At 36.5% G+C, this 24,083-nt stretch overlaps 2 protein-coding genes across 4 annotated transcripts in view; one reads left to right on the top strand and one right to left on the bottom strand.

Annotated features, from left to right (window-relative positions):
• The window catches only part of ANAPC10 (anaphase promoting complex subunit 10), a 73,438-nt gene extending 57,353 nt beyond the window's left edge, over positions 1 to 16,085 (bottom strand). For 2 of the 3 annotated variants that reach the window (XM_003790192.3, XM_023513479.1), the window contains exons 1-2: positions 16,022 to 16,085; positions 14,040 to 14,166 (exon numbers count right to left, since the gene is read on the bottom strand). In XM_003790192.3, the coding sequence (XP_003790240.1) occupies positions 14,040 to 14,154 (115 nt within the window). In that variant the 5' untranslated portion in view covers positions 14,155 to 14,166; positions 16,022 to 16,085. Of the gene's footprint in view, positions 1 to 14,039; positions 14,167 to 15,909; positions 16,002 to 16,021 lie in introns of those variants that run through there. The other variant, XM_023513478.1, reaches the window with a different exon arrangement.
• Positions 16,086 to 16,214: 129 nt separating this feature from the next.
• ABCE1 (ATP binding cassette subfamily E member 1) overlaps positions 16,215 to 24,083 on the top strand; it is a 31,151-nt gene continuing 23,282 nt past the window's right edge. Inside the window, 3 exon segments of the mRNA XM_003790193.3 lie at positions 16,215 to 16,363; positions 23,210 to 23,431; positions 23,539 to 23,541. Of these exon segments, the coding sequence (XP_003790241.1) occupies positions 23,237 to 23,431; positions 23,539 to 23,541 (198 nt within the window). The 5' untranslated portion in view covers positions 16,215 to 16,363; positions 23,210 to 23,236.

Raw genomic sequence — 24,083 nt, forward strand, 5'->3', positions numbered from 1 at the left:
GTGATCAGCAGAGTGCTATGGCCACACCTGCAAATACAATAGGCCTTGGGAGGGGGGCAGGTTGGGCGGGTTCCTCAAAGTCAGGAGAACAACCTGGGCAAAAGCAAGCCCCCATCTCCACCAAACATACAAGAAAAAAAATCAGCAATATGTTACAGTGGGGACCTACTAATACTGTCTTTCCCAAGGCAGAAGCTAGAAAAACACCCTAGACCATGAGTTTGTGACATTCTTGAGCCAGAGCAATGTTGTGACCCACCAGCCAGACCAACGCCATGAACCAGTAGTGCTCAAAAAATAAAATAAAATAAAATAAAAATAGATAAGGAAAATTAAAAATATAATTACATAAGGGTGAAAAAAGGGATATCTTAGCTGCTATATGAGAAATTTATGTAGGAAAGATGAGAGAAGCAGAAAAATCTCTACTAAAAGAAAGAAAAAAAAGGAATAAAGAATAAAAGGGGCTGAAAAAATGTAACAAAAATGGAGGAAACATTGCTATTGAAGAAACTAAAAATGAAAAACTTAAAGTACAACCAAACAAAAACAAATCTAAAACAACAACAAAAAAAGCAAAAAAAATAAAAAGCACTATCAAAAAATTGGGGAAAGGAGCAAAAAATGACAGAAATACGTATTGTGTATATGTATTGCAATATATTGCCTGGACATCAGGTGGTGCTGTGGTATTAGGAGACAGGGAACACACAGGCAGTTTTTGCTATATGTATAATGCAGGCCAGAAGCCACTTTTTAGTTGTAGAGATTTGGTCCTGTCTTCCTGACCTACTTCTCAATGAGGGCCCCGTTGCCTGGTCAGCACTCAGTCCCCAGGGGATTGGGGTCCCAAAGGTCTTGCCAGCTTCCTTAGGAGGCATGCCAAACAGTGCTCCCTGCCAACACAGTGGCGTTCCCAGGGGGTATAGTACCCACTCAGCTTACCCTAGCATCCAAGCTCAGCAAGTATACTACAGCCCACCATGCACTAGGACCCTGCACACTGTTCCTCTGGTAAAACATTCCCACAGTGGCAGGGCCCTGCAGGAAGCCAAGCCAACAGAAGATACATCCCACTCAGTGTTCAATCCTGGCCACTAAACACTGTTTGAGTCCACTCACTCATTCAAGACTTCCAAGGCAGCTCTAGTGAGCAGTCCAATCCAAAATCAAAAAACTGCAAAGATAGCACTTTCCTGTCCCCAGTCCTCCACATGAGGGCTAGCTGGTTGGCCCCTTCCATATGCAAGCATTCACCTTCTGTTCTAGTTTTTCTCAGCTCTAGATCTCCTCTCTGACTCCTGGAGTCCACCACTGCTTCATTGTGCCCTTGGAGTGATGTCCCAGGATAACTTCCCTCAGCCAGAGGTAGCTGGAGTAGTTATTCCCTGTCTCACCACAAGTGGCTAGTAAGGAGCTATTTCTAATCAGCCATCTTGCTCCACCCCACCCCCACCCCCCAAATCATCTACTATTTAACAACTCAATTAATATGAACAGCTTCCACATTTTTTAAGGTTATAAGATATGCCATTATCTGAAAATAGCATAATTATCTAACCAAACGCCTATGAGACAGTTAGGTTATTCCAAAGTTTTATTACAAACAACTCTGCGATAAATACCTGTCTATAATCTTTAAATACATGTTACTACTTCTGGAGGACAGATTTCCAAGATAGAATCTTGGGTCACTTGAATCTTTAATTTGATAAATATTACCAAATTCTCTTCCAAAATGCTTCACTGGTAATATATGAGAACATCTGTCCCCTCTCCACGACATGTAAAAACTGAGATATTCTATAACCCTTGGGTCTGGGCTATAAACGTGCCTAGTAGTGTTTGTTGTACCTGTTAGGTAGATTTTTGTCCCTCCTCTTCTCCCCCTCCCCACTGCTTTATTTCTAATAACTTTTACTTCCCTCTGTGAACTTGTGTAGTCTTTGGTTAGTTTTAGTTTATTAGAGAGTCCATGTGGTGTTTGTTGAGATACTTCGCTTAGGACAGTGGTTCTTAACTTTCCTAATGACTCCTAATGCCACAACCCTTTAATACAGTTCCTCATGTTGTGGTGACCCCCAACCATAAAATTATTTTCATTGCTACTTCATAACTGTAATTTAGCTACTGTTATGAATCGTAACATAAATATCTGATATGCAGGATGTATTTCATTGTTACAAAAAGATTGTGACCCACAGGTTGAGAACCACTGGCTTAGGACAATGGTCTCTGTTTCCTTTTTTAATTGCTGCAAGTAGGATTAAGTCATCCTTTTTTATGGCTATACATATACCACATTTTGTTAATCCACGCATGAACTGATTGGGCACTTGATTGATTTCACATCTTTGCAATGGTGAATTATGCTGCAATAACCATTCAAACACAGGTGTCTTTTTAATGTAATAAAATAACTTTTTTTTCCTTCGGGTAGATACTCAGTAGTGGGATTGCTAGACCAAATTGGTAGGTCTACTTATAGTTGCTTGAGAAATCTTCACACTGTTTTTCCACAGGGGTTGTACTAATTTGCAGTCCTACCGACAACGTGAGTGTTCCTTTCTCTTTGCATGTATGCCAAAACCTATTGCTTTTGGATGTTTTATTAAAAGCCCATTCTAACAGGAGTAAGGCAATATCTCATTGTGGTTTTAATTTGCACTTTCCTCATGCTTATTGATGTTGAGCATTTTCATATGTTTGTTGGCCATTTGTCTATCTTCTTTTGAAAAACTTCTGTTCATGTCTTTTCCCCACCTTTTAATGCACTTATTGTTTTTCTTGCTGATTTCTTTAAGGAGATGTTCCAAAATTTATATGCTATATTTTAAAGACTTGATATGAAAACAGTTTAAATATATTTCATAAGTTTTTATATAGATTACATTTTAAAATGATACTGTGAATATACTGAGACAAATAATTAATTGCACCTCTTTTTACTTTTTTAACGTGGTTGCCAGGTTATTTTAAATTACATATGTGGTTTGCACCATACTTTGATTAGACAGCACTGTTTGGACTCTCACTAAAATGCAATTTCTTAAATATCTGCCAGCCTGATAGGTAAAAATTATATTTCACATTTTTATTAATAATTTATATTTTTATACAAAATGCCTTTCACACCCTCCTGTATTTTCAATAGACTTTAATTTTTTAATTATTTATAACTCTTTTTACTATTATACGTGTAGGTATTAGCTCTCTGTCTGTTCCATGTAACCCAAATATGTCCTCCACAGTCTGAGATCTGTATCTTAAATTTGTATCTTCTACCTTTCTTGTACATGCTAGTGTATGAAAGAGGTTTTCCCAGAGCAAAATTCATTGCATTTTACTGAAATACTAGTTCGATCTGGAAACGAAGGCTAGACATTGGTGTGGAGCAGGAAATAAGCCAGAGACATCTAAAAGAACCTAGATCTTACACATTCTTGTGCTGTAAGCTAAGGAGTATAAATTATTAATATCTTTTAAAATATGTCAATTTGGCTCGGCACCTGGGGCTCAAGCAGCTCAGGCTCCAGTCACATACACCTGAGCTGGTGGATTCAAATCCAGCCCAGGCCACCAAACAATGACGGCTGCAACCAAAAAATAGCCTGGCGTTGTGGCGGGTGCCTGAAGTCCCAGCTACTTGGGAGGCAGAGGCAGGAGAATCATTGAGCCCAGGTGTTGGGGGTTGCTGTGAGCTGTGACGTCACAGCACTCTATCCAGAGCAACAGCTGGAGTCTATGTCTCAAAAAAATAAAATAAAATAAGCCAATTTATTGAAGAATTTTGGGTGGGCAAAAATCATAGGCTCATATTATAAGATTGAAATCTTTACATAGATTCTTCAGCTCTAGGGAGAAAGAAAGCTATTGTGGAAATACAAGTTGCAAGTTATGGTATTCTAAATTAAGATTGTTACAGGAAAATGTCAAAAACATAGTTTTCTATAAAAATGTAAAATTTGGACTATTCCTCACTTTATAACTCTTAAATCTGCACTATCCATTATGGTAGCCACCACATGTTGCTATTCAACACTTGGGACGTAGCTAGTTCGAACTGAGATGTAAAATGTAAAATAAGTGTAAAATATATACACTTGCTTTTGAAGACTTAGTATGAAATGTAAGCTATCTAATTAAAAATGCTAGTCTAGTTATACTAGATTAAAAATATATTCTTACAATTCATTTCCTCTGCTTTTTAGCCCTTTTAAATGTGGTTACTAGAAAAATTAAAACTCCAGAAGGCAATTTGCATATATATTTCATATCTAATTAATATGTTCTATCAGACAATGTTTCTGTTCTTCATGCAGTATTACTAAGGCTAATTTAGAATATTCAGTTCTTCAAAGTACAGGATAAAAGTGCTATAGGTCTTAAATCCCCTTTTCTTTTTACTACTAATTCATGAATTCCCTAATAAAAAATAACTAACTCACATGATTATTCCTTAAGAGGGCAATAGTTACACGTTCTATTGATTAAAAGATTTTTTTTTCATTTATTTTACTCTAGCTATTTGGCTAGTTGTTGTCCTCCTTCACTTAACATCTATATTTGTACATGAGCTTGAATAATTACATAAAATGTCATTTGTTCTTAAAAAGCAAAATAAACATTAAACAGAAACTAAATAATTTATTTAGAGTAAGAGATGTCCTATAACTTGACTAATCATTTTAAATTTGTTTCTAAGATACAGCCTTAGTATAATAGTACAACTAAGCAGGTATAATATCTTCAATAAATAAAGATATATATTAGTCTAAATCTTTACCTCTGGAATACTAAGTATGATTACCAGCTTTTACTTTCTTAATGTTTTGTTAGTAATTCTAGATCTACTACATCAGAAGCTTTGAGAACTTAGCCCTTTGGAGTGTGTGTTTTAATAAATCCTCTAGGCAATTCTGATGGTGCCACAATGTTAGAATTACTGCTCTAAGGCAGAGTTTATCAACCTTGGCATTTCTATTATCTCGAACGAAATAATTCTTTGGTTGGGGCAAACCAACCTTGGACATTGTAAGATACTTAGCAGTATCCCTGGCCTCTATCTCAGGCAAAATACCCGCTTAACTTCTTACCCTTTCCAGGCAGTCCCAATAATCAAAAATGTCTCCAGATCTTGCCAAATGTGCCATGGAAGGCAAAAGCATTCTCAGATAAGAACAAATGCCCTAAGGAAAAGAAAATCAGAATTCACCTATGATTACTGTTATTTTTAGTAAATATTTACTCTTGTCTTCCTACCCTCCATGGGAGGAATATGATTCTGCACACCAATAGTCATACTGTGGTTAAATCATGACTTATTTTTGGCCAATACAATCTGACACGAGCTGAGATTTTTAACAGCTTGCAAGGTCTGGCTTGGCCTTCTAATGTCTGCATTCCACCAAGAGAATACGCCAGGAAACATGCAGCATACCTGAACCTGACCTACAGCCTAAAGCCAAGTGATAGCCAAGAAAGAAAGAAATTTTGTTGCTATATGACACTGAGACTAGGGTTGTTTGTTAAGCAGCATTAGTATAGCAAGAGCTGACTAATGTAACACCAATAAATGAGATGCATTTGAATGGTCCACCTTAGATTGCCTTTATGAATAAATAGCCATTTTCTTCTCAAGTATATCTATTAACACTGCTATTTTCATATTTGCTAGGGGCCTATCATATCTAAAACAAACATCTTGTTTCTGAAGACCTAAACACAGATAACATGGTTTCTGTGGAGGAGTTCATGGACTCGACCTATGCTATGGCTATTTTACATTTAAACTTAGTAAAATTAAGTGCACTTAAAAATTCAGTTCCTCAGTAACAATAGTCACACTTCAAGTGTTCATTAGCTGCATGTAGCTAGTGGTTGTCTCACTGCATAGCGCAGTAAGTTCTGATGAACAGCACTGACTGACATACCTAAGCAGATAAATTACAAAATGGTGTTAATTGCTGTAATATAGACATGAACAGTGAACTAACTTATTAAAACACTATCTTTTTTTGACTTTTGCCCATGATCTCCCATTCTCCTGGTTTTCCACCAACCTCCCAAACTACTTCTCCTTAGTACCCTTTGTTAACTCCTCTTCTGCTGCTCTGCCAGATCTCTAAGAACCCCAAAGCTTTATTCTCTTATTTAAATACATTACCTCCCTAGATAAGTTAATCCAGTTCCCTAGCTTTAAATATCATCAACATATTCATGACCCTCAAATTTATATCTGCAGACCACAGCTTTCTACAGAACCTCAAGCTTTTATAGTTAATTGCCTACTAGACACCTCCACTAGAATGCTTATTAGGTATCTCCAACGTAACATATCCAAATTAAATTATTTACTTTCGACCCAAAATCTGTTTACTCCCTCCCCCTCACTCTTTCTTAATTCAGGACACAGTATAAGTAGTTCTGCCACACACCTAGAAGTCACTCTTGAACTTTTCCTTACCTTCAGTAAATCATAATTATTTCACTTCTAAAAGTATAGCCCATAGCTATAACTTCTTTCCGTATCAACAGCTATTAGCCTAGTTTAACTCAGTATTATCTGTAACACAAATCACTAGCCTTTCCTCCACTGGTTTCCACTCTTACTCTACTACCAACCACAATTATCCACAGTGAACACAGCAATCTTGTTAAAATTCTTTACCAGGCTAAGACCAATGGTTCACATCTGTAATCTCAGGACTTTGGGAAGTCAAGGCAGGAGGGTCATTGAATCAGTAATTCAAGACCAGTTGGGCAACACAGCACTACCCCATTTCTACAAAAAAAAAAAAAAAAAATTGTTTTTTTTAATTGCTAGGCACGGTGCACATGCCTATATTCCTAGCTACCTAAGACCTAAGGCAGGAAGATCACTTGAGCCCAAGAGTTTGATGTTGCAGTGAGCTTTGAATGCACCAGTACGCTTCCAGCCTTAGCAATGAGAAACAGACAAGACCCTATCTGGAAAAATGAAAAAAAAAAAAAACCTGTATCAGATCTTCGTGCTCTCCTGCTTAACATCTCCAGTGGTTTCCCTTTGAACTTAAAATCTAAATTCTTTTTTGTAGACAAGAATTGATATAATCCAGTCCATGTATAATTATATTTTTAACCTTATCTTCTGCTGTTTCTCTTCCTTAGCCTTACTGGCCTTCTTTCTAGTCATACTGGCCGCTTTCTGAACCTTACACAGGACAAACGAGTTAGCTTAGAGCCATTGAACTAGAGGCTCCCAGTGTCAGGAAGGTCCTTCTCTAAAATTTTGGACACTGCATTCTTCTTAACATTCATATCTTAGCCTTTCTTGGTCCCACAATCTAAAATAGCCTTCCAGTCAAAGTCACCTGCTAATAATATATTGCTATTTTATTTTCTGAAAAGCTCATACCACTATTCAACTCAGAAATTCTTTAACTCAGTGGCCATAATTGTCAATTATAGTATGAACTTAAGAATTAACTTCTGTTTTTAGAAAAATAGAACTTATACCATACTATTATACTGCTCAAAATTAACTCACAAAAGCAGTATCTTCATAAAAGATAAAGATCAAATTTAGTATATATCCTACAAGATGTTCATAAAATACAGCTTCATAGAATTCCTTATTTTATATCAAATATAATTAAGAATAAAATAAGTATGTATTTTTCCTCTAATATATATATCAATATCATATGAATTTGGTGCTTATCAAATGGAATGAATAAATTACTATAATAAGATCCTAGTACAATATTAGCACTCACCACACAAATTTTATCTTTAGTTTTTTCCAGTCTCTTGGGCAGAGACCAATAAATGTGCTGAATTGTGGGACTGTTCTGTGATGTGTGTTCAACTAAGCTGAATCTACCAAATACATTCCAACTTTAATCTGAGTAAAATATTGAACCATTATTTTCTAAAGATACAAAAATAATTTTGCGAATCTATTTGCCACCTACCACCCTGAAGCAGATAAGCAAATTTATACTTCTAAAAGACTAGTATTACCATTTTGAAAATTTACTAAAATTATCCCTTAAATCACTTCCTATTTGAGGTATTGGCATGTTTCTTTATTGATTTTTTTTACTTATACTCTTGTCTCACTTCAAATCATTCTCCATACTTTCCAAACGTTATAAACACTGATTGTTTTACTCTGCTACTTAAACATTTTCAATGCTCGTAGTAGCTAACAATAAAGTACAAGCTATTTATTATGTTTTATTTTTGTTTGGAAAGAATCAGCAGTTGTTTATTAGACAACTAAGCAAATGAAAAAAATCAGAGCAATTATTAACTCCATGAAAAAGAAAAAAGTACAAAGAGGGTAGTTTAACTATAGAGTGTAGACAGTTCTTGGCTCCTCAGCGGGTAGCATTCACGTAGTAACACAGGTACAAGCTATTTATTGAAGTGCTTATAATCAAGACTTTACTAATGATCCAGCTTCACCTGTTATTTTCCTATGTTCTAGTCCTATTAACTACTTGCAGTTCTTTAAATTAGCCAGGTTTTATTTAAGCTGATCACCTTTGCATATACAATCATCCCTTGGTATCCAAGGGAATTGGTACCAGGACTCCCAGAGTTATCAAAATCCATGGATGCTCAAGTTCCTTATAAAAAATGGTATAGTATTTGCATAAAACCTATGCACATCTCCCTATATTCTTTAAATCATCTCTAAAGTACTTACAGTACCTAATATAAATGCTATCTAAATAGTTGTACTGTGTTGTTTTTTGTGTTTTATTATTGTATTGTTATTTTTTGTGTGTTTTTTCCCAGATATCTTGATTCCTTAGTTGAATCCACAAAACCAAAACCCACAGATACATAGGTCTGACTGCACTATTCCCTTGCTTTTATGTCTTTACTCACTGAAATTGTGCTCTTGTTCCATCATGCAGAGTAAATTTCATTTCCATGAAGAATTCCCTGATCTTTTGGGCCATGTTCTCCTTTAAACCCAAACTTAGTGAAGAGTGTCATGGCATAGTGATCTTTGCCAAATCACTTAATCTTTCTGACTCAAGACTCCTCATTTGGGAAATGGTGAAAATAATAGTGTAACTTCAATTATCTTTACTAAGGTGATAGTTTACTGTATACATGTAAACTCCTCAGAATAGAACCTATCACTTAGTAAACACTTCAATTACCAATTATTACAATCTATAATAATGATTTGTTTGAAGCTATAATTCCTCCACTAGATTGTGAACTCCTTGACAGCAAGGATTGTGTCTTTTTTTTATCTTTTAATCTCTAACACTGTCATATAACTCAGCAACCTTCTGCTGACTTGAACTGAAAAATATCTGACCCTAGAGAAGCAAGGATTTTACACATAACATTACTTTCTCATGTAATTTCCTATTTATAAAGATAGTCATTCTTAATATGTAAAAGTGATAATCCCATGATGATATTTCACTGATGGATTCAAAGTTCAAAATCACATGAAATAAGATGTATTAATTTCAAATTCAATACATTTTAAGTGATCCCACCATTCTTCCAGTAGCATTAACTATTGTTGTCTTCTGTACCCAAAAGATGTCAGAGAAACGGGGCATCTTTAGAGAACCAGTGACTTCTATGTGTTGCCCTCTTCAAACTCCATAGCACAAAAGATGTCAACTGGCAGTAATTTATACCCCATTACTGACATAATATGGCACTAGTCCAATTATGTTTTTAGGTCAAGTAATGAAAAATGTTTAATTTGAGGCAATTACAGGAATATTGGATGTGATAAAGAAAATTAGGAAGTTCTGAAGCAATCCCCAGAAAGCTGGAAAATCTTTTGAAAAACTGAAAAAAAGTACTGCCCCATCCAAATAACAAGAAAATGATTGACAACCTACAAACTCCTAATTTTTCTAGAAAACATGAGAACCTAAAGCCATGCAACAACCAAATAGCATGAACTCCAAAAAGGGGCAGCTCCCATTTCTAGGAGAAAAAAGATGTACAGATTGTCCCAACTGTGGCAGGACACAAGAAAAAGGAACAGAGACCAAATAAGCACATAAGAAGAAATCAAGTATAACTTTAATAAACCATCAAAGGCCAAGTGTGGGCTAACATAAAATTATAACATCCCCAGGGACCCTGACTCTCAGACTCTTTTCCAAGGGCCCCCGCTGTGCAAACAAATAAAGACTAGGGAAGGACAAGAGACTGAAGAACCTACCTCAGTGAAAACAGGCACAGAAGAGGAAACTGACTACCACTCAAGGAAAAGCAAAAACTCCTACCCTCCTTCTCCAATCCTTCCCGTCTACAGAGCAAGGGACTTATGCTGCTGGGGGAGAAGCATCAAACCTGCTGACCCCAGGACAAGTATACAGATCCATTCTTGCTGAGAGATGAGTTACAAAACAGAACAAAACTCTGTATACCTGGGAGAGGGGCAAGCAACAGAGCTGTTCTTCCTCTGAAAGTGGGGTAGAAACCTCTTCCACAAAGTACCAGCCACAGATACAAGGCAGAGTTTGGCTGTCATAGGTCGGAGAGGTCAAAATGCTGAGAAAGTCACTTAAGAACTGTATAAGAATGAAGCTAGACCAGGAAAACAGAAAGCAATCTCTGTATCTCATCCTCTTGTTACTACTGTATTACTCATTGCAGAGGAACAAGACACGGCATCCGACAACTAGAGACAGGGCAAGAGCACCGAGAGAACCCTCTGTAGCATGGGTGTATAGGGATAGTCAAAAATTAACACTAAGAAAACTTCTCTGGCACAATAGTCACACCATAGGTACAAAGTATCTTTAGAGGAATTTGAAGCCTATGAAGCAATAAAGGTAATTATTGCAAAAACAAAACCCAAACTCAGCTCAATTCCTCACTAACTTAATCCCCACAATAAAGGACAGAGTAAAAAAGAAGTATCTATTTCAAGATGTAAATACCATTTCTATCAGTACCCACTAATCTACATGTGATATATAGCATTTAATAAAAAAATCATGTCACAAATAAGAAAAACAGAATTACCAAGAAGACAAAGCAAGCAACGGAAATAAATTCAGAGATGACTCAGTTGTTCAAATTATAAGCCAGGAACTTGAAATACCTATGACTAACATGTTAATGAAACTAGAGGGTAAAACAGATGAAATGTGTGACCACACAGAAATTTTAATAGACATGAAAATTCTAAAAGAGTCAAATAGAAAAGATACAAATAAAAACTATACCAGACATGAAAAGTTCCTTAGGCAGAATCATCAATAGAGTCACTAAAGTAAAAGAATAAAGAAGAAGAGGTAGAGGCGAAGACAAGTCAATAAAAAAATATTCAAACTGAAACACAAAGAGGGAAAAAAAAGACTGACAAAAACAATAGAGAAACAGAACACCAAAAGCTACGGGACAATACCAAATGCTAGCAAAATTTAGATGGTCTAGCATATGTATAACTGGATTGCCAGATTCTAGGACAATAGAAAAGGACTGGTCCACAGAATACTTGAATATATAACGGCCAGGAATTTTCATAAACTAATGTAAGGAATCAAAACAGAGACCCAAGAATCTCATGAGCCCCTAAGCAGAATTAAACATGTGCACACGCACACAGTTTTTCCTATTGCTGAACATCAAAGATAAAATCTTGAAAAAAACTGAAAAAATACAAGGCAGCCAAAAAAAAGGCCACATTAACTATAGCACACATCTCATCAGAAACTATACAAGTCAGAATTTACTGGAATGAAATCTTTGAAGTATTAAAAGAAAAAACTTGCTAACTCAGAGTTCCATTCAGGGAAAATATGTTATAACAATAATAGCAAAATGAAGATTTCTCAGATAACCAATCCTAGCAGACCTGCAACACAAAAAAAAGTTAAAAAAAATGTATTCAGAGAGAAAGAATGCAATATTAGAAAGAAATCCGGTCTATTCAAAGAAATGAAAAAAATAAATATAAAAGGTATTTTTCTTTATTTTTAATCACTCTAACATGCAATTGCTTTTTTTAAAAAAAAAATAGCAATAATATATTCTGGGGTCTAAAATATGAAAGGGTAAAATAAAATGTCTCAATGCAGAAAGAATGGGAGGAACTGGAAGTCTACGGTAAAGATTCATTCACTATACCAACAATGCTATACTATTAATATTATTTGAAAGTAGACTATGATAATTAAGACATATATTGTAATCCTAAGAGGAACCACTAAAGGTTTCCAGAAAGGATGCATAACTAATAAGCCAACCATGGAGATTAAACAGAACCATAAAAAATATTGATCCAAAAACAGGCAGAAAAAGAAATAATAAAAACAAACAAGAAAAGGATAAAGAGAATTAAAAAAATGCAAGATGGTATATTTACATCTAATTACATCAACAGATACATTAAGTATAAATGGTCAAAACACTCCCAATTAAAAGATAAAAAGCCAGACCCAAGAATATGGTGTCTCTAAGAAATTCACTTCAAAATAAAGATATAATTACCTTAAAAGTAAAAGAAAGAACTTTTAGTTTTCAGTCTGACAATAAAGAGTTGGGAAAGTGTCGCTCTCATCTTCACAACAAATGCTGAACAAACTGAAAATCAACAATTCATCTAAGGTCCAACGGAGAATTGAGGGCAAAGGGCAAACTACCACCCAGAAACTGGAAAGACAGGCAAACAGAGAGAATTACATGGATATCTTGAGAGAAAACAGAAGAATAAAAGTTTCTGAGAGAAAGTAAATACTAAACCAATAACATTATAATTAAAGTTCCTCAAGCTAAAGAAATTTCTCTGAGCTTTAGTCTACGAACAGAAAATGCCTATTAAATCATGGATTAGATGGATGAGAAAAAGATATAAACACATCCTGGCATAAGTCATGAACTCAAGAATAAAGAGAAAACTCTTATTCCAGAAAGAATAAGTTGCTTAGAAAAATAGAGAGGCAGGCATAGGCATTCTTACCTATAACATGGCGAAAGAAGATAGTGAAATAGCATTCACAAATTTTTGAGAGAAAAAGACCACCCAAGAATTCTATCCCAATCAAAAGTAAAAAATAAAAATTATTTGGGGACATATAATAACTAAAAAAATGTTAATCACCCACTTATCCTATCTAGAGAAATTGTCAAAAAAAAAAAAATACTAACTAAATCACAGCAGAGGTAAGGAATGAAAAAGAGACCTTCTGACATATGTAGTCAATTCTAATTAGATATTAGTAAAATAAGTGAATAGAGATATACCATAAATGAAAATCCAGTTCATTAGAACTAAAATAAATCATCTAAACAAAAAGAATATTAAAATCAGTCTGATGTACAATGGCCCCTCCTTATCCATAGTTTCTTTCTGTGGTTTTGCTTTCTTCTGTTTCAGTTAACCTCAGTCAACTTCAATCCAAAAATATTAAAGGGAAAATTCCAGAAACAAATAATTTGTAAGTTTTAAATTGCATCCTTTTCCAAGTAGTGTGACGAAATTTCTTGTTATCCCACTCTGTCCCACCCAGGACATGAAACATCTTTGTCCAGCATATCCATACTAGACATCTACTATCTGTAGATTAGTCATTAACATCATTTGCTCCTGACATCTAACAATTGACACTGTCATGGCCCAGTAATCCAGTATCACCTTATAAGCAGATGCTCCTCCTCCTTCTGAACTATTATTGTCAGAAGGTCAATAGCAGCCTAAAACTATGTCACAATGCCTACATCATCCACCTCACTTCACCGCACTAGGTATCTCACATCATAAAAAGGAGGATAAGTATAGTACAATAAGATATTTGAGAGTGAGAGAGACCATGTTTATATAACTATTATTATAATATATTGTTATAATTGCTCATTTTATGATTAGTTATTGTTGTAAATCTTTTAGCATGCTTATAAAATGTGTACAGAGAAAAACAGTATTTATAGGGTTCAGTACTATCCTTGCTTTCAAGCATCCATTGGAGGTCTTGGAACTGGCCAGGATAAGGGGGAATTGCTATACAAGAAAACTGTAAGTACCTATTATTGACAGCTTTTTCATTTTGTTTTACCTGGCTTGCAAGATGAGAGTGACCAAACAGCTTGTGACCCAATTTCCCGTACTGTTCCAGTCCTTTCCAACTGCTTTGGGTCCGCACCAGGAGGTGTTTTGTTTGGTGTGGTCATTTTTTAAATATTCTATGCAGAAAAAAAGAAAATGCACATTATATCAGGAGCTGCACATCTTTCTACAGAAGGTAAAAGTAAAAATTTAATAGCAAAATGGATCATTCGTATATCCCAATATTAATCATTTATTTCTCAAATGTAGTTAACATAACTCTATTACTATAATTAAAAAATCTTGCAAATTCAGTTTTTGTTTCTGAAATATACTATGACTAGATGTGAAAAACAGGTGGGTATATTACTCAAAAGAGCATAAGAGCAAAGTTGTTTTGTTTTGAGACAGAGTTTCACTTTGTTACCCTCGGTAGAGTGCAGTGGTGTCATAGCTCACAGTAACCTCAAACACTTGGGCTCAAGCAAGAATCACTTTTATCTTCAACATTTCCTTTAACTATCTTAGGCTTTGAACATACTATGCAGTACTATACTTCTGTGAGTGAAAATTCAAATGACTTTTAGCCCTAGAATAGTCAGATTGAAATTCTCTTATTCCAGAAATATGTAAATATTAGTCCTTATTATTTATTTATTTAGAGACAAGGTCTCACTTTGTCACCCAGGCTAAAGGGCAGTGGTATAATCGAAACTCACTGCAGCCTCCAAATCCTAAGTATAAGCAATCTTCCTACTTCAACCTCCCTAGTATCTGGTGCTACAGTTACATGCCACAACACAGGGCTAATTAAAAAAAAAAAAAAATTCTTTTGTTGTTAAGAAAAGGTGTCACTACGTTGCTGTGGCTAATCTTGAAATCCTTGCCTCAAATGATCCCTCTGCCCCAGCTTCCCAAAGTACTGGCATTTAGGTGTGAGCCACAACTTCAGCCCTGATCCTCATTTTAAGTATGTATTAAATGATGCAGAATTCTACCTCCCCACTAGCTGTCAACAGCGCCATTTGCATGTGCTCTTACCATACCAGATAAAGTCAGAAAAATGGCTTTAAGGTTTAGAAGTGAATAAATGGCATTTTCTAAAAAGGTTGCCCTCATCTTCCACATCTTTTCTTAAGTCTATCAAAACATGAAAAAAAATACTTCTTGGATAGCGAACAATATGCAAATGGCCTTGGGAGCACACTTACTGTACTATTATTACACATACTTTTGGAAAACAGGTCCAATTGTTCTGTATGACATCTCTTGACATTTCCCATTAGGTCTCAAATTGTTCCCTAATAAGCACTTGATACTCTTAAATAATGACAGACAGTGGACTGTAAACTTCGGAAAGGCCTGAGATTTAAATGCTCAATAAGTAACTTAATGAATAAATTAATAGGTTTAGTCATAAACTATTTGCCACTTGTCTGCAAGTTAACTGAGGTCTAAAATAAGATTATTAAACCTGTAGCCATCATTGCAAACTAAATGCCAAGGAAAAAGGGATGGGAGGGAGGCGAAGGAGGGGAGGGGAAGGGAGGGAGGCGAAGGAGCGGAGGGAAGGGAGGAAGAGAGGGAGGGAGGGAGGAAGGAATGAATGAATGAATCAATCAATCAATCAAAGAAAGAAGGGAGGGCCTATCTCCACGTTGGGGAATTACTCAACAGCCCGACTTGGGACTGGACGCCACCAAGAGGATAAAAACATGGAGCTCGGAGAAGACCGGGTTCCTGCGATTGAGGAACTGACCACACAGATGAGAGGGAGCTAAGGTCAAAGACAGCGCGCCTCTGCCAGCAGTATCAGGGCCAGACTCAGCAGGTCCTTGCTACATCTGGCGTGACAGAGAGACTAAGGCTCTACGTCTCACCCGCAGGCCTTGAGTAGACCGTGAGCGTAAACAGAGATCGAGATCTGGGAGAAGAATGCATCTGCCGACATTAGGACCGTTCTCCACGTCGGGGGAAAGCCCACACACTTACGGATTCCAGACCTGGCACGCCACTACCAAGGTTCCCGAGACCTCCCGCAGCTCCGCGCCACTCCCACTAGGCTTCTAAGGACTACCCAGCTTCCCAACTACGAAGAATTGGGTCGCAGCACAATGACGTCAGACAGTGTCATCCCGCCCTGCTTGCCTTCTGGGCTCCGCCTCGCGCACTCGGTCGCGCGCGCGCACTGGGTCCTTATGGCTAGCGCGAGGCGGCAGCTGGGCACCGCCATTTTGGCCGGTGGCCGTAAGAACACGCTGTGTGGTTGAGAAGTGAAGGCAGGAGCTGATTTGGCGTCTGCGCTCCCCTCCGCAAGGGGATCGTTTTCTCCAGGTACGTGACTGTCCCGGAAGCGTTTGGACGTTAGCTGCCATTTGCCACGTTGGAAAAACCGTAGGGACATTCTCCGAGACCCTTTGGATAGGCCTCAGGTGGCGGCGGCGGAGACAGCGGCGCGTGGCAGCCGGCTCCGGCGGGACAGCTGGAGCCGCCGGAGCGCGGGTGACCCCGAGAGCTCCGGGACGCCTCGCGCCTCCCCTCCAGCAGACCCGGCTCTCGGCCAAGGTTGACCACCACCCTCGCCAGGGGCTACGAGAATGGACCTAGATGCCTCCTATCCACTCCCCCTTTACCCTGCTCCCACCCTGAAGCTAAACCTTATGGAGAGGAAGGCACCTTCAGATCTTACGGCACCCTCTAGTCCCCCCACGCCCCTTGGAATAGTAAAGTGGATATATTGTAACATGTGCATATTTGGTTGTGGGAATTCGGGTTTTTCTTCCACCTTTTGGTGATTGTGGAATGAGTCATGGCATCTTGCCGCCATGAAGTCGAATACTCCCTGTCCACTCCCAGGCTTTATAGAAATGATGGCCAAACGGCGCTCTGCTTTTCTCGTAGTAGCGCAACGTGTGCTTAGCTGTGACTGTGGTTATTCCCAAGTAATTTCCCGGTTGAATACCTGTAGCTTTTTTGGTACGCTTTTATAGCACCCAGCATTTTTGCCCCTTGATGACTTAATCGTTTTTCCTTCTATAATATCTTAAACACCTTGAAATCGAGAGTGATGTCCTTACTCAGAATACCTTATTAGCTCTTTAGGGCTTCCTACATTGTAGGCACTCAGTTATTTCTTGGGAATGAATGAGAGCCAAAGCTGAAGTCCCATATCCCATGAACTACATAAATGTATTTTCTCCGTTTTGGTTGGTAAAAACGATAACAGTGAGGAACAACTGTCCAAACAACTTTTTTTTTTTTAACCTCTTCCACAGGACTAGTAACTAATCAGTTAACAATAATGGTATTTATGTTGCAGTAGTTTGTCCCATGTACAGAGACTGTTCATGTTATACCTGCCACCTGACAACAGTGCTTTCTCGGTGTAACCAAAAGTTGTTCTGTGTATTGGAATCAAAAGGTGTTTTGGGTTTTGTTTAAGTTAAAAACTTTGTTTTTTCCTATTAAAAAATTGTTTTTGTTTTTAGGAAGAGCATTTAGCATAATTGCTGGGGGGAGGGGGAAGAAAGAATATAGAGTTCCTTCTCAATGCCTTGATTAAGACTCTTTGAAATCAGAGTTATACACCACTCCCAGTTTGTAAGAGTTTTATAAGAGACTAATAACCTACAATAAGCATAGGTTAGAATATTTAATGTGATACTGTGTATCAAGCATCATTAGTTAACAGCAATTTTTGAAGATGTTTTACACAGCAAAACAATTGCAGTAATACTGGTTTTAGACTGTAAATGCTTTTCATGTATCCCTCACTTCCTTTTTTCCCCTCTCAGCTGAAAGGGGAAAGCTGAAAGGGGCACTGTCATTGTTTGAATACCCATTTTGAACAGTTTATCTTCATATCTGAAATATCTTTAGATCCTTTGTTGTTCCCAGGAATCTGTCTTCCACACAGCGCTTTCCGATGCCTATCTTGTAAAGTAGGAAACCCATTTTCTCCAATTCTTGAAACTAATAGAGAAATTGAATTAAAAGTGTTTACACAGTTAATAGTTCTACAAATAATCAATGTTCATTTTTCTTAAATACATTATAGTTTATCACTATTTTATGTAAATAAGCTTATTAAACCACCTCTGGTAGATTTTGTTCTTTATTCTGTGCCTGTAGTCAAGGCTACTCAGGAGCTTTATGCAGGAGAATCACTTGAGCACAGGATTTTGAGGCTGTGGTGCCCTATGACCTGTGAATAGCAACTGCGCTCCAGCATGGGTAACATAGTGAGACCTTGGCTCTTAAAAAAAATTGTCTCTTACAGTCTCTTAGTTTCTAAAATAATTTGAAAAATTAGATGAAATGTTTTAGCAGTTTGACAGAAATAAAGTTTCAGCAATGTCATGATAAAAGATTTATCCCATGGAGGGGAATTCCCTATGCATTTAGTCTTTTACTGGGTAATTTGTAAAAAGGCATTCGTTAAATTAGAATGCATGGAGAATACAGTTTTATTTTTTAATAGATTGCTAAAGAATCTTCAAATCTTAGAAAGTCATCATTTCCAGAATGATAGCTATTTTATAGAAATTCAAGTCATTTAAATTTCTTCCTCTTCTAATCTTTTTTTTTTTTTTTTTGAGACAATCTTACTCTGTCACACTGGGTAGAGTGCTATGGCATGATAGCTCATAGCAACCTCGAACTCTAGGGCTCAAGTAATCCTCTTGCCTCAGTCTCCCCAGTAGCTGGGACTACAGGCACCCACCACAACACATGGCTAGTTTTTCTATTTTTAGTAGAGACAGGCTCTTGTCCCTGCTCAGACTGGTTCTCTTCTAATCTTTACGAGACCTAGACCAATTTTTAAAGGAGTAAAGTAAACCTGTTTTTTAGCACAACTCTTTATTACATGAACATTTAGTCTCTTTTTTTGGTATTTTTTTTTTTTTTTTTTAGTATATAGTGGACCATGAAATATTGATAACTTAAAAGATTTCTGAAGTTATAATCAGTAGGACAATTAGTTTGTTTAAATTCATTTTCTCATTCAGTAGAAATGTTTGAGCTCCTACTATGTGCTAGGCATTGATTCAGCCCCTGGAATGAACAAACAAAAATCCCTGCCCTCGTGATGAAGGACATTCTACTTGAGGAAGAAAAAAACTCTGTGTGTGTGTGTGTGTATAGAAAAAATACACTGTATATATACATATATGCACACACATGATAAATGTGAACATATATACCAGATGTATATATGAAATATATAGGTATAGTAGAGCTAAGTAGAAAAGAAAGATAAAAAGGCTTGAGTATATTTTTGGTGGTATAGCTAGAGAAGGCTCACTGAGAAATAGCCAGCAAAGACTTGATGAGTGAGCTTTATTCTAGGAGAAATAGCATTATAGGCAGAAGGAAGAAAAAGTGCCAAAACCCTGAAACAAGAACATACCTGCAATGTGCTAGGAACCACAAGGAGCCATTATATCTGGAGCCAAAAAAACAAGAGCTATAAAAGTTGGAAATGAGATCAGAAAGTTAACAGAGGCTGGTCAATGCCTCATTGAGGACTTTGGCTTTTCCTCATGCTGAGAAGTGAAGCCATTACAGGATTTTAAGTAGAGAAGTGACACAATCTGGCTTACACTTTAAAAGGATTGCTCTAGTTAATGTATTTAGAATTGACTTTTGACATTTGGGTAGAAGGAGGCAAAGTAGACACAAAGAGATCTTTTATGAAGCTGTTAGATTAATGCAGGTTAAGACATGATGATGATGACTTAGACCATATAGTCAGGAAAAGCGGTTGGATCCTGAATGTGTTTCGAAGGTAGATTCAATGGGATTTGCTGTTATGGAGTAGAAAAGAAAGATAGCTTAGAGGATTTTGCCCTGAGCAAATGGAAGACTCAAATTACCATTTAACAGAATGGATGAGACTGCATAGAAAAGTGAACTTCCCTGAGGATTTCAGGAGCATAGTTAGGGAGATGCCTCCTAGACCTTATAGAGGAGGTGTTGGATTGGCAGGTAGATGAGCAAATTTAGGGTTCAGGAGCGATATCTTGACTGGAGGTAGAAATTTGGAAATTTGTGATATATAAGTGGAATTTTAAGCCATGAGACCAGTATAGAACACTTTGGGTGCTGAGTATAGATGGAAAAGAAGACCAGGTGCTTAGAGCACTCAACATTTAGAAGCCTGGGAGATAAGGAGTGATCAGGAAGGTAGGAGGAATTAGTGCTATATCCTAGAACCAAGTTAAGAAAGGGTTTGTATTTAGTAGGACAAATCATAATTTGTCCCAGATACATTGGATTGGTCAAGTCAGTTAAGGTCTGATAATTAACAGTTTGATTTAGCTGTGTGAAGAAAAGCAATAGCATGGCAAGTCATTTGAACTGGTGGGCACTAGTGTCTAGAATGGATTCCATAGAGAATGTGTAGAGAGAAATAGAGAAACTTGAGACCCTTGAGTATAGTATAGTTTTACACAGCAAAACTCTTTCAGTAGCCTTGAAGAAGGAGAAATAAAGCAATGGGAGATGATGGAGTTAGATAATAGAATGCTTGAATGCTGATGGGAATAAGTCAGTGGAGAGAATAATCAAGGATGTTAAAGATAGAATTGTTTGCACATATTCTATGGAGAATGTCTTCTGGTGTATACATAGACTTAGCTAAGGTAATAATATAGCATGATTGCTGGTTAGTTTAAGGGTGCATTTAGGATGATGAATTTAAAGGGAGACTATTTCACAGGCTTTGGTATTTTCTTTATTTTCAGCTGTATGCGTGCCAGCTGTATGGTTAAATCTATTTAACCAAGATTGTAGATGAGGGTGTAAATAATTGACAATGAAATTTTAGCTTGGTAAGAAGAGAAATGATTACCAAGGCCAGTGGTAATGTAGAATCAAGAGATAGTGATAGTAGGTTTGGAGAATGGGGTGCATCAAAGGGTTGTTTAATATAGGAGATGAACCAAAAAGAGAAGAGTGATATTTGGAGAACCAGAGTATTCAAAATTGAGGTTATAGAATGCAATTATAGTAAGGACCAAGGTCTAGGGTTTGACCAAACGAATGAGTGGCTGTGGTAATGTAGAAGACAAGATATTGGAAGAGAGGAGTTAATGAGCTGAGCAGATAGGCTCTTAATAGAAGGATCATCTGTGAGCATATTGAAATCTCCAAAAATTATAAAAGAAAGGGTGAAAGTCAGCCAATGGCTGAAATCTCATAGAATGAAGTGATCTGATGGTTAATAAATGACTGTGATTGTTGAAAAAAATCCATTTTATCACACATAACAATACAGTGTAGAAAATGATTCACCTTTATGTCATGACAACAAAGAAAAGCAAGCTTTGAGACTATTTCTCTTCTGATGCTCACTTAATTCATGCAGAAGCCACCTATCCAATCTTCTTTACCTGACCGGTTTCTTTCAAGTGGTACAATATTTTTGGAATAGTAACATCAAACCTTGCTCCTAATTTGTGTATACGTTGCAGTGGATTCACTTCCACTGCAGCTCATCATTATCAATGTTGGTCTTGGGTCACCCACATGTCTCATTTTGAAGATTAAAATCACCTAAACAGAACTCCTCAAACTGTTGCTGTACTGTGGCATTCATTAGCCACATCCTTCCTGAACTCTTCCTTGGTATTTTGAGCTGCCTGCAGCCAAAATGTGCATGTGAAAGACTCAGGATGTACCTTAATAATAGAAATAAAGTTAAGTGTCAAATTAAATGTCAGAGATAAAAAGCAACTGTGAGACTTAGTAAGAAGGAAGTCAGACACTTAATAGGCATTGAAGAGCAAGCTCTCTTATTCCCCTTCAAGCCTAGTGATACTGATAAGTGTGAGAAAGACTTAAGAGGTCTGCAAGGGGAACAGTCTATCCAAAATAAAACATCAAGAGTTGAGGATGAAAAAGCCAACAGAATGTCATAGTAAAGGAATAGTCTTGGCTTCAGGTTCTTTTATTATGTAATGGAATAACCTGGAATATTAAGACACTCAAGGCACAGTGGCACATGCCTAAAATTTCAGCACTTTGGGAGGTCAAGGTGAAAAGATTTTCTGAACCCAGGAGATTGAGACTACTGTGTGCTGTGATTGTGCCATTGCATACTCCAGCCTGGCAAAAGAGTGAAATTCTATCTCAAAGAAAAAAGAAAAGGAAAAAAGATACTTTGGAATTATTTACTTTAATCGCCATTCAAAGGAAATTATTGTCCAAACCAATAAGCCAAATATGGTAAAAGATTTTTAAGTTTTCTTTGATCATAATGCTATATAGTGATTACACTTAATATATTAACTTATAAAAGCTTTAAAAACTAGCACAGTTTATAATATAGTTACTTAGTCTCCTTTTAATTTAATTGCTGTTAGCATGAAATCCATCTATCTGGCTATGTCACAAGTTCCCAGAGACATGCCATTTTTACTTTGTCCAATTGATAAACATGGTGGTTACAACCTTAATAATTATTTGCCATTTCCATCAGCAGTGTTGTTACAGTGGGATGATGAAGACACTAAGTAATGCTTAGTTTGAGGGAGGGGAGCCAGTAAACATCTTATGTGTATTTTCATGTCTAGTCTTTCTGTTTTACTGGTCTGTATTCATAAGCTGGTAAAAGTATTAATTACTGAGGCCTTATGTCTTTTTTTTAAAAAATGTGTCTAGTGGATATTTTCTTATCCTCCTTGTTCTTTGTCAGTTTTTTCAGACTGTTGATACTTTTCTTTTTCCATAAGAACTTTGGATTTGGTTTGTCTGGTTTATTTTTTCCCCATGAGATTGAATTAAATGTATAAATTCACAGAAGATTGAAATGTCTGATTTTAACTGAGATAGCATGTCATTTTATTCAGGTCTTTTATGTCATTCAGTGTTGTTTTAGAAGTTTCTTGATGTATATATCTTGTTAGGTATATTATGTATTTTCTTTTTTACTATGGTAAACGATATTTTTTTCTTCCCTTTATACATCTTCCGTTCAAGGGATGTACATTAAACTTGGTGGTTGAAACCTTACTAGATTAGGTTACTATTTTTTCTACCTGTTAAATTTTCTGGTGTTTTTTAGGTAATTCATTTCCATATAATGATCATTTATATTCTCTTTAACTGTTATGTGAGTTATTTCTCTTAACTAATGGCACTGAATTTGCCATAATTTTTTTAATTTTTCTTTAATAGAAGAATTGGGTATTCTTCATTACAAATATGGCGGACAAATTAACGAGAATTGCTATCGTCAACCATGACAAGTGTAAACCTAAGAAATGTCGGCAGGAATGCAAAAAGAGTTGTCCGGTGGTTCGAATGGGTAAGCTATTTGGGGGATCATTAAGGATAAAAGAAGGTTTTGCAAGAAATAAACTGATTTCATAGTTCTGTATGGGCTTTAGCATATGCTTTGTTTTCCCCCTTAGTTTCTTTAAATTCGTTAGATAAGACACCTAGAGTTTGTTCTAAGTTTCTTTTACTGCTTTGTGAATAAATGATCCTATTTTTAAAAACAAAAGAAGGTAGAAAAATATATCATTATTTAGCAGTTTATTAACTATGAAATAAAACCAGAGTTCAGGTTAATTGGGGAAGGGCTGCCAAAAAGGTTGACAGTATTGTCATCTTTAGAAGACAAAATTAAATAGTTTAATAGGAATGATTATTCCTGAGGATTTGCTGTATTTTGACAGTTACATAAATTTCCAGCAGTTCAGAGTTGGCTATTTGTTGGTAATTTTTAAGGACTATGTTAAATAATTGTTACTTTAACTGTACTAGTGAATCTTTAAAAAGACTTACTGAATTTTAAATGAAACTTTAGATGTCATTTGTTATTATCTCTTCTGCTATTCAGAAACTTCATTATCAATATCCCTGATACTTTATTTAATTTTACCTGTATATTATATGACTACATTCCTTTTGGACTTTCATTGATCTCGCTAACATATTTATTCCTTTATATTGTATGCATTACCCATATTCTATAAATTAAAGACTCAGGTCAGCTTAAAAATAAAAATATTTCGGGCAGTGCCTGTGGCTCAAAGGAGTAGGGCAC

The sequence above is a fragment of the Otolemur garnettii genome, unplaced genomic scaffold, assembly GCF_000181295.1.
Source record: "Otolemur garnettii isolate 467f Iridium unplaced genomic scaffold, OtoGar3 scaffold00041, whole genome shotgun sequence".
Classification (NCBI taxonomy): Eukaryota; Metazoa; Chordata; class Mammalia; order Primates; family Galagidae; genus Otolemur; species Otolemur garnettii.